This window comes from Condylura cristata, unplaced genomic scaffold (genome assembly GCF_000260355.1).
Source record: "Condylura cristata isolate star-nosed mole 26May11 unplaced genomic scaffold, ConCri1.0 scaffold00005, whole genome shotgun sequence".
Taxonomy (NCBI): Eukaryota; Metazoa; Chordata; class Mammalia; order Eulipotyphla; family Talpidae; genus Condylura; species Condylura cristata.
Window position 1 is genome coordinate 24747935 of NW_004567106.1, and position 11419 is coordinate 24759353.

An 11419-nucleotide genomic window follows, 5' to 3' on the forward strand; every position below is an offset into this window, starting at 1 on the left:
CTGCCACGCCATGTGGATCTCCTCTGGGGCAGGCGGGATCGAACTCATGTGGAAGTGGCTTAAGCTTCTTTTGCAGTGCATTAATCCGCTGCGCCACCAGGGAGGGCCTTTTCCTATATATTTTTTAAAGATTTATTTATGGGTACAAGAACTGGGTGTAGTTCAGTACAGGGGGTGAAAGGATTCACCAGAGACAGAGTGGGGAGCAGAACAGGCAGATCCACTGGAAATACACTGCTGAGGGGAACAATGGGAGAGACAAGGGAGGTCTGCTGTGCCATGTGGGTCAGCTTCCTCACCTACAGCTTCATAGTAGTGAGACTTAACCTCTTGTGCTACCAGGTAGGCCTGGACTACCTACTTTAACATCTTACAGATTTGTAAAGTTCCAAATATTCCTACTTATTTAACTTGTTATTGTAAATGAAGTTTCTCTTTTTTACATGTTCTAACTAGATGTGTTCATAGATTTAAATGTCATCAGTTTTTTGTATTGATTTTATATGTTGCTGCTTAATACATGAATTCTTTTATTGCTGAGTCTGTTTTTACTCTGCTTTCATGTAACCTACAAACAGGGATATTTAATTTAATTTTTCCAATCTTTATGACTTAAATTGTTTTTTAACCGCAGTGAAATTACTTCAATAGGAATGACTTCACAAAGATATTGATTTTAATGAGACTTGTTTGTAACAACATACAATCATTTTAAGAAGTGATCAACTCACATTTATATTTTCTTAAATTAGGGATATTGAATTTTGTCAAATTTAGATAACTGGAGAAATGTTTTTTTTTTTTTTTTTACTATAGTATAGCTAATTACATTAATGTATTACCCTCTATAAACTACCTACAGAATAAAAGCCTCTTGGTGCATTTTTTTAGATTTATTCATTTGTGCATTCAAGAAATAGGGCACAGGCCAGAGGTGTGGGGATGGGAGGGTGTGTATGTATGAGAGGATTCACCAGAGACAGAGTGGGGAAGAGGATCAGAGAATCTACTGAAACACTACTGAGGGGTTTGTTTTTAATGTGCTTACTTGCTAATATTTCATTCATGTGACTTTTTAGTTTTTGTGTGCTATCTTTACTAGGTTTAGATGTTTGTTAAATTTGCTTCACAAAATCATCTTTTTTTTGTTCTCTCTGAGGCAATTTGGATAATCTTAGTTTTTTTTTTTTAATTTATTTATGCACACAAGAACTGGGATACAGGGCAGAGGTGCAGGGAAGTGGGGTTGAGAGGATTCACCAGAATGGGGAACAGAACAGGCAGACTGAAACACTGCAGAGGGGAGTCCAGGGTAGGACAGGACAGGTCTGCTGTGCCATGTGGGTCGGTGGGGGATTGAACTACACTGAAGCAGCAGTGGCTAGCTTCCTAGTGCTGAGTCTTTCACTTGTCACACCACAAGGGAGGGCTACCCCCACCTTATCTTTCAGTGTAAACTTCCATAAAACGAAAACACTAATTTCGCCCATTCATCCACTTAATTTCAAATTAACTGGGTGGCAAGGTCAATAGGCTAAGATACAAAAAATACCAAAAAATTGTTGCTATTTGGGGCAGCGTAAATGGCATTGGATAGAATATTGCTAAGTGGAAATTAGTAAGACAAATATGCGGAGATTTCATGCATGTGGAATGTAAATATGTGAAATCTGACTGCAAATTTGAGTCTACCAGAGGGCAGGGTAGGATAAGGTAGGAGACAAACGGGAAAAAGATCAATGGATGGTGGGTGCTCTACAATGGATATAACATTTATGTTACTGTGTAGCTCTGTACAGTGAACCCAGTATTTTCTCAGTAAGAAATGATATAGTAAAAAATGCTCTTAGGAAATCTCAGGATTGTAAATTTATTACAAAAACAAAATGGAAAATAAAGCAAAATGGTTGAAAGTGAGATAAGGAAAGTAGGTTTGACCTCAGCAATGGACATATTTTGAATAAACCTCCAATTTATACAAGTAGTTTTATAATGGTCAAATACATGTGCTTCATAGTTCTTAAGGTGCTGTGAACTTCTAATGAAGTGATATCCCAAAATACAAAGATGATTTCTTTATATAGTTCAAAGGCCTTTTTTTTTTTTCATGTTTTTTTCCAAAGGCCTTTATCTCTCCCATTCCTTCCCACCCCAACCCCCCAATAAAATTTACAGGGAATGTCTACTAGCTCAGGCTCCTTTCCATTGGTTCTCACAACTCTGGGTGGGGCAGGCTGGCACTTCACTGAACCCAAGTTCAGCTGAAGTTTGGCTTTTTTTCTGCCTGATCACTTGTTCTCACACTTCAGGAAGCTATACTGGCTCTTAGAATGCTTAATATGCTCAATATTAACATTCTCTTGGCACAAACCTTGCCCTTTATTTATTTACAAGGCCAACTTGCATGCTGGGCAACATTAGACTCCTCCAGTTTTGACATGGCGATATTTGTGGGGCATTTCTTTTGGAATAGTGTCCATCCCCTTGATGTCTATTATCACTTTTCTTGTAAATGTTTGTTGTGGCCAAAGGAAAAAGTCCATGTTTTAAAAAGGCCTAGAGAACATCATTTTAGCGATTTATTGGAGAAGTTGGCAGTCCAACAGGAGACAATTATTCTTCTTGAATCCATGGGTTATGGCTATATTACAATAACTTTCATTCTAAGGTAAACTTGCCTATATCTGAATTTGTATGTACAATTGTATTTTCTTTTGTATTCTAAAGTTTTTCTTCAAATTCTTCTTTCTTCTTTCCATACTATTTAAAATGAAAGATTTACTTATCTATGCATACAAGAAAGAGGGTGTAACACCAGAAATGCAGTGGGTGAGAGGATTCACCAGAGACAGAGTAGGGAGCAGACAGATTGACTTGAAATGCACTGCTGAGGAGAGCAGTAGAGAGACAGGAGGGGTCTGCTGTGCTTATGTGGGTCAGCTCCCTGGCTAGGGATAGAACTTGTGTTGCAGTGGATGCCAACAGATTGATTGCCACCAGAGATCCCCCCTTACAACGTTGGCTTTGTGAAGGCAAACTATTATTTTTCCTTTAGCACCCTGTATGGTATTGAATAGACCCACACTATTTACAACTTAGCCCACAAAAAAAGAAGGGAAGGAAGGAAACTAAGGTTTCTTAAAGATTGGAGATGACTACATATTCAGTTATAAATAAAAGTACTAAGAAACAGGAAGGGTTGGCACCATAATCATCCCACTGTACTACAATAAAGAGACACTCATTTTCAAAGAAATTAACTTTTATTTGAAAGTTAAGACTACTTTCCCCCACATGTTATCATCTAAGGACTCATACTATACAACAGCCTGCTTGTTCCAATACTGAAATTTCTAACAGCAAAGTATACAATTGCTCTAGGTAATAAATAATAAGAGTTATCCTTCACTGATTAAGGGAATACTTAAACTTCAAAAATTCAACACAAAAATCACATTTTAAGTCTGTAAATTTTAACACAAATTTTCTAAATACAACATGTTTGTAGGAGTCCACAAGCTTTTCATCTCTAAAAAAATGACTGATTTTTAGGGTTCAAAAATCCCATTCTTCAAAAGAAATGACCAACTGTTTTCTTCTATAAGCATCAAATTTTCTACACTCAACTATTTGACTGCTCCATGCCACCCCAAACAAACCTGACATGACTGAACTACTTTATATGTTACTATCTTCCCCAAGAAAGTTTAAAAAAGGAGTTCGTCATAAATGCAATCTCTAATACAACATCAAATACAGTATCTAACACAAAAGAGGCTTTAAAAAAAGCATTTCTTTCTTCATCTGATTAGCCAGGCGTTAACTTTCTATAAAAGCAAAGAAAAATTATTTAAAAAGCTTAACACTGGGCATTCCTTTTTTTTACTCAAGATGTTTCAACTCACAAAATGACAACAATTACATCTTATTTAAGAGTATAATTAAAGGGGTGAGAAACAGCAATACAACTGACAAAGTATAGATGCTAAACAAAGTGTAGATTGTTTTTTAAAGGTTCTTTTAAAAGCAACAGTCAGGATTAGAAGCTTGGGGAAATCCAGAACTAAACACAAAAAGAATGAAAATAAAGTAAAGAGACAATGTCTTCAACAGCAACTATTCCTTTTATCAGTAACGCCCTGAAAGAAAATAAAAAGCCAATTAGTTTGGTTTGCCTAGTATTTCCTCAACTAGTAGCAGTTCCCATATACCCAAATTATGTAAAAAAACCAAACCATTATTTAGAAATAAGATTACTAATGCAACAAATGAAAAGGTGTACATACTTGGGCTGTAGGAACGAGATCTTGATCGTGATCTATAGCGACTATAATAAGGAGAAGGAGATCTTCTTCTGTAAGAAAAAGATGAGTCAGTATACAAATGATGCCTCAAAACAAAGGCAGGAAAATAAAAAACAAACAAAAACAACAAAAAACAAAGAAAAAACCAAGGTCCTATACATGTCAATGATGCTAGAATAGTAAGCACAATCTCTGTTCTCAGTCTTGAAAAGTCAATTTTCACCCACTTTTCTCAAGAAGGCACCACGAATTTATTTTAAATATTTTTATTATCATGTATCAAATACAGTTTAAAAGTGCCAACTACTATTACTACCTTCTAATTTAGAATAGAAACCACAAGCTAAAACTTTACCTGTACCGGTAATCATAGTCTTCATATCTGTCATAGCCTCGATCATATCCTCTATCATAGTAAGAGTCTCGCCGGCGGCCACCTCCTCCACCGCCGCCACCGCCGCCGCCGCCACCGCCGCCGCCGCCACTACTACAGAAAAACGTGTAAGTTTTACATTAATGTGAAAAATTGTTTTTCCAGTATCATTTGGCGTCTAAAATAAAAATGGAGGGAAGATAAAGGAGAAAGAACAATCCTTTCATGTGAATTACTGCCATGTCAAATTTTGCTTATTACTTCCATGGTAACTGAAGAGCAGGGATGTAGGCCAGAAGTGTGAAGGGTAAGAGGATCCACCAGAAACAGAGTAGGGAGCAGAACAGGCAGACTGACTGAAACACACTGCTACACTGAGGGGTGCAGTGGGCTAGACAAGAGGTCTGCTTGCACTTGTGGGTCAGCTTCCAGGCTGGGGATCAAGCGTGTGCTGCTGATAGCTCAGCACGATAGTGCTGAGACTTAACCCCTTGTGGCAACAGGGAAGCCCTGGTTGTGAATTTAAATTCTTTAGCCTTTTCTCCTGCTATTTTTCCCATTTCTAATCACAGTGACACTAGCTTTAGTTTTCCTTGCCAAATCCCACATTTCTTCCAGTAAAGTCTCAAAATTTAAAGAAAGCCTAAATGCCTTCTTTCACTATAAAGAAAGTTTTTTTTGGTGTATATTAAAAAAAAAAAAAAAAGATAAAGGGGTGGGGGACTCAGTCCAATGTTACTGGTGTTTTGGCCTGAGTTTGTTCACCTGCCAGGGAGCTAAACCACACATGGAACAGCAGACCTCTCTCTTCTCTTGTGTTACTGCCCATCTTGGCAGTGTGTTACAGAAAATTTGCTTCTGTTACCACTCTGGTGAATCCTCTCACTGCCCAAACCTCTGCCTACACCCCAGTTCTTGAATGCATCAATCAACAAAACAAAACAAAACAAAACAAAAAAGTCCCCTGTTATGTACTCTGCTAAGTGAAAACTGGCTCCAGGCCCTCCCTGGTGGGGCAGCAGGTTAAAGCATAGCACTATGAGACGTTCTAGAGCCACTGCATCCTGAGTTTGATCTCTATCTCACTTTATCTCACACTCTGCACTTCTGGCTGGCACCCTAGCTGTTGTATGCATAAATAAATGTCTTAAAAAAGAAGAAGAAAATTGGCTCCCCCCTTCACTAAATGATAATTTGCAAGATACTTTCTCATATACAAAGGCTTCTGAGACCACCTATGAGAAAGAACATTTTAAAAAGATTTATTTATCTATGCACCGAGAACTAGGTACAAGCCAGAGGTGCAGGGCAATGAGAGACTTCATCAAAGACAGAGTGGGGAGCAGAACAGGCAGAATGACAGAATACACTGCTGGGGGGAATAGTGGGCAGGTCAGGAAAGATCTGCCGTACCATGTGGATCATCTCTGGGGCTGGGGATCAAACTTGCACTGAAGCGGTTTTGGCTTGCTCACAATGCTGCGCTAAAACCCACTGCACCATCAGGGAGGGCCAAAAAAGAATATTTTTAAAAGCATACAATACTGTTCTGGCATTTAATAATTTAATTTATATAGTACCAACAAGAACCAGCAATGTACTTTGCAAATGTTTTCTCATTTTTGAATGTTTACCAGCGCAGATACATATGTATACCAAAAATAAAATGGTTCATAAAATGATCCAAACAAGTACAAATTAAATGTTCAATTCTAAGAAAGTCACTTAATCAACTGAGTGAGTAAATCAATGTTTTGCACATGTCTGGTAAATTTCTGGCTTAGTTTAAGCTTAGGAAACTTGATATCTTACTGAGTTGGTCTGCCCATGTAGATCCCTGGTGTGGGTGTGTGTGCTCTCTTGGTAATAGAATAATCCACACGAATTCTTCTACCATCCAGCTCCATTCCATTTGCCCTTTCCATAGCCTTCAAAGGAGAACATACAAAGAACATGTATAATTCACCAAGGAGAAACTATCAATACCAAAAGGGAAACAAATTTAACTATTTTAAATTTGAAAAATCAAAATTCTCTAAACACTTCTTTAAGCATCAGGGGTTAGGAGTTTATATATCCCTGTTAATCACATCAGTAGAACTGAGTTCTGTGAGTTATACAGAGGTCTGTGCTGAAAGTTTGGGGTGAGCTATAGCCAGAGAAGGGACCACATAATTCAAATTTTGCATAACTCTGAGGCTGCAATAACTGGTTTCAGTCTAGGCAATTCAAAACAAAACTGCAATTCAGCCAGAGAAGTCTAAATTACTCAAGCCATTCCTTAAGTAACACACTGCCACCTAGTGAATTCCAAAGGTAAAGGAAACCTGGCAGCAAATATGCTCTTGTGTTTATTCTGGGGCTCTCATTTTTTATTTATCTTTTGACACTAATGCCAATAAATGTCATAGTAATTCAGTCATTTTAACAAATTTGCAAGCAATTATTTGGAACTAAGTTGCCATTTTCACTTTATTTTATTCATAAAATACTGACAAAAATCTGAATGCCCATAAGAATATCTATTTTTCAAATTCAGCATTATTGACACTGAGGCTGCTAATTCTATGTTGTGGATGACTTTTCTCTGCATTGTAGGGTGGTTAGTACCATCCTTGGTCTCTACATACTATATCCAATAGCAACTATTTAAAATTTAACTTTTGCAATCACTATTTATGTTACAATCAAGCAATGCTAATGCACAAAGCAACAATGAGCTACATTCATATTAGCACATATAAAACTGTACTATTTTAAGATGGTAAAGAAATGCCAGTACCTGCCACTTAAAGTTTGATTAAGTTTTGAGTTTCATATTTCTAAAAATGGAATTATTTCTAACTCATTTATGATGAAGTTTAATATACAGAAATCAAAGCTACTGGTGCCTTAATCATGCAATACCTTATATATTAGAATAGCACTATTTCAAATCTCTGAGGAAGATGATCAAGATAATTTAGTTTTAATTAAGAACGGCACAAAAATGATACATCAATTCTTTTCATACTGCTAACTTTTTTTTTTTTTTTTTAAAGATTTTATTTTATTTGTGCGTACAGAACTGGGATACAGGCCAGAGATGTGGAGGGTGAGAGAATTCACCAGAGTCAGAGTGGAGTGCAGAACAGGCAGATCAACGAAATACACTGCTGAGAGGAGCAGCGGGCGGGTCAGGAGAGGTCTGCCACGCCATGTGGTCACCTCCAGGGCAGGCGGGAATCGAACTCATGAGGAAGCGGCTTTAGATTCTCAGTGCTGTGCTTTAACCCGCTGCGCCACCAGGGAGGGCCTATACTGCTAACTTTTAATTATGAAGCAGAATAGTTGATAATTATTACATTTAAATCATAATTCTAAAAAGTCAACTTTGTCATCTGCTTGGAGTATGTTGTCCTCTGCTTGTTGTCCTCAAAGACAACACTTAACACTGTACTTTTTCCATTAACTCAAACACTTTACAAGGTGAGACTGTGATCAGGATATGCCTATAAATAGTTAAACTGGCCATTCCAATTGTAACAATGAGAGGTAGAGTGAAAGTGGACACGCTTAAGGAACTAGGTCTGAGTCTACTAATCAACTTTTATCAATAAACTCACTCAAGAATCAGGCGGAGAAATTTTCAAACTGACAACTGTAAAAACAACATTACCTCTTTTGAGTCATCTATCCTTTCAAAATAAACAAAAGCAAATCCTCGAGATCTTCCAGTTCGCTGATCATAAACCACATTGACACCACTCAATGGTCCATATCGAGAAAATACTTCACGAAGATCCCTCTCTGTTGTATATAAACTGAGGCCAAACACTCCAAGACAGGTGTTGGGATCTGGATTTGCCTGTTAAATAAAATTATTAATTTAAAATTTCACATTAAAATAAAAATCAAAACATACAAATACTCTGCTTACCATACCTCACAATTACACAAAATCACTGCTTCAAGTACCTGGAAATCAGTATAACGCGGGAAAAAAGCCAAGTATTTAAAAAAAGATGTGTCAAGAGTCAAACAAATAGTTCAAGGGAACCCTGAGCTCTGCTAGCTAATCAAGAAACAAAAAAACATATAACATGGTAATTTGCCTCATGTAGATGCTAAGAATATTAAATATAGTGAAGATTTTGCACAGTGCTCAATGTGTTTGCTATTATTACAATTTTCAGTAGTCCTCCTACTGTCACCCACTGCATAGTAAAATTTCTCACTATCAACTCAATTTGTACATTTTGTTTTCATTCATGGAACATAAAATTTATTCTCCAAATTCATCTTTTAACTTTTAACTATTGAAAGGTCAGGGTAAAAAAAAAAAACTTAAAATGTATATATGAGCAATATTCATACTCAAGAATTTTCTGAAATCAATCAATCATTTTTAAAACAATTGCTTTCTCACCATTTCCTATCTTCAGATATGCCACAATTAAATACAAGGAGAGACAAGTTTTCATTAGCTTAGAAAAAACTAAGCCCTGGTGGCTCAGGGGTTAAATTTCAGTACTATCATGACAGCCTGAGTTCATTCCCTGGCCAGGCAGCTAACCTATAAATGGTCAGCAGACATCTCCTGTCTTGCCCACTGATCCCCTCAGCAGTGATATTTCAGTAGATTTGCCAGTTCTGTTCTCCAAGCTATCTCTGGTGAGTCCTCTCACTCCCTGCATGGCCAGACTACACCCCAGCTCTTATATGAATAAAACCAAAAATCTACAAAACAAACAAACCCCAAAATAAACACCACCCCCTCCCCAACATACCCTGCTGCCTGTATGTCTTCTCCGGTTAGACATTGGAGAATGACTTCGGCTCCTCCGACGCCGGTATTCAGGTGTGTATGACCTACTTCGAGATCGTCTCCTGTGAGAGTGAGAATGGGATCTGGATCGAGTGTAACGTCTATGAGAATGCCTCCGTGACCTCGACCTTTAAGAGAAATAAACTGAGGTGAAAATATGGAAACCAAAGGTTAACACCAAAAGATCTAACCATATCCCTGAATATTTTCAAGAACTTTCTGAGGAAAAAAGGGTATGCTTCCTCTTGTTTTATTCATCACTACAGTAACTTCTCTCCTTGTTTTTAAGTCTATCCTCACTTTTTTCACTTTGCCATACAAGCATATTAAGGGTGTATATATTTAAAAAGAAAGAAAGCAAAAAGACCAAAGAACTATGACTAGAAAGGGAATGCTATAATATTCTGCAACATGTATGAATCCTGGTGACATTATGCTGAGAAAGAATGGCGGTTGCCAGAGGATGGGAGTATGGGGACAAAGGAGGGCTTAGTTGGTAGTTTGTTTCTCAAAAGGAAAAGTTACACGATGGATGGTGTGTGATGGTCTACACAATAATGTGCAGTACCACTGCACATACCACTGACCTGTATGGCTAAGGCAAATTTTATGTTGCATATTTTACCACAGTCAAAACAACCCACCCACCAACTACCACTATAATATCCTTTGAGTTTTACCTTCTCAATCTATCAGAAGTTCTATATTCCGTTCATGATTAGTGTCATTTGCTTTCCAATCTTTCTTCAGCCTCTGCAATCTAGTTTTAGCATCTGTTGAATTATTTCATCACAACCTAAAACCCTACCTAAATCTTCATTTTAAAATCCTCTATTCTTTAAACTCTCTGTGGCATCTTATCAATTTCTCTCCTTCTCCCACCTATGATTATTTCCAGTTACTCTCTGACAGTCCTCTTTTTGTGCCTATTAACCCAACAGTTTATTAACTATTCATATGACCCATCTTTATTTAACTAAACTTACCTAGACCCGTGGTGGCGACAGTCATACAAAATTACTTCTGTAAGACATTCAATAAATGCTATATAAATACTAAGGAGCAGAAACTTAAAGAGAGAGCAAACATAGTGAAGAGAAATGAAAGGTCATATGAAACAAAGCTAACAATAACAGGGCCTCTCTGGTGGCCCAAAGGGTTAAGAAATAGCATTATAAAGCTATCTGTAGTCACTGCAGCACAAGCTCGATCCCTGGCCAGGGAGGTGACCCACTTGGTACAGCAGACCTTCCTTGTCTCATTTGCTGCTCCCCTTAGCAGTGTTATTTCAGTGGATCTGCCTACTTGCGGCCCACTGTGTCTCTTCTCACTATCCCCACCCCACCCCACTGTATCTCTGACCTATACCCCAGCTCTTGTACACCTAAATAAATCTTTAATTTTCAACCTTCTCTCCATCTCCAACACCTGGGACATTTAATAATGAATCCAGCAGTAGTGGGTCACTAGACTTTTTGTTACTCTGAATCATCCAGCAATCACTACCCCACCCATATCCCAAATCCAATTGATCAGAGTTTCACCCTGGACATAGTAAGTCAGAATCTTCAGGTAAGGATATAGCTGGCAATCAATCTCAATAGTTTCCTATACCCTTGCATTAAATTACACATCAAATCTCCAATAGAGGAAAAAAATTACACAAACACTACTGAAATAAAATCAAACACTGATCCTTAAATGCCAGGCACATTTAAATACAACATTTTTTTTTTTTTTTTAAAGCTTAAGCCTTTGTTGTTTGGCCTTCAACTCTACTATCTCTCTCTCTCTCTTTTTTTTTAAAGATTTATTTATTTATTCGTACAGAACAGGGGTAGAGGCCAGAGATGCGGAGGGTGAGAGGATTCACCAGAGACAGAGCGGGAAGCAGAACAGGCAGATCGACGAAGTACACTGCTGAGGGGAGCAGTG

The 11419-nt window shown here is 37.7% G+C and overlaps 1 protein-coding gene across 5 annotated transcripts in view; it reads right to left on the bottom strand.

Annotated features, from left to right (window-relative positions):
• Nucleotides 1-3250: 3250 nt before the first annotated feature.
• Nucleotides 3251-11419, bottom strand: part of TRA2A (transformer 2 alpha homolog (Drosophila)) — an 18905-nt gene continuing 10736 nt past the window's right edge. For all 5 annotated transcript variants that reach the window (XM_012720994.1, XM_004677128.2, XM_012720996.1 and 2 more), the window contains 6 exons: nucleotides 9447-9612; nucleotides 8336-8524; nucleotides 6490-6605; nucleotides 4660-4791; nucleotides 4287-4354; nucleotides 3251-4139 (listed from right to left, as the gene is read on the bottom strand). In XM_012720994.1, the coding sequence (XP_012576448.1) occupies nucleotides 4129-4139; nucleotides 4287-4354; nucleotides 4660-4791; nucleotides 6490-6605; nucleotides 8336-8524; nucleotides 9447-9479 (549 nt within the window). In that variant the 5' untranslated portion in view covers nucleotides 9480-9612 and the 3' untranslated portion in view covers nucleotides 3251-4128. The remainder of the gene's footprint in view (nucleotides 4140-4286; nucleotides 4355-4659; nucleotides 4792-6489; nucleotides 6606-8335; nucleotides 8525-9446; nucleotides 9613-11419) is intronic.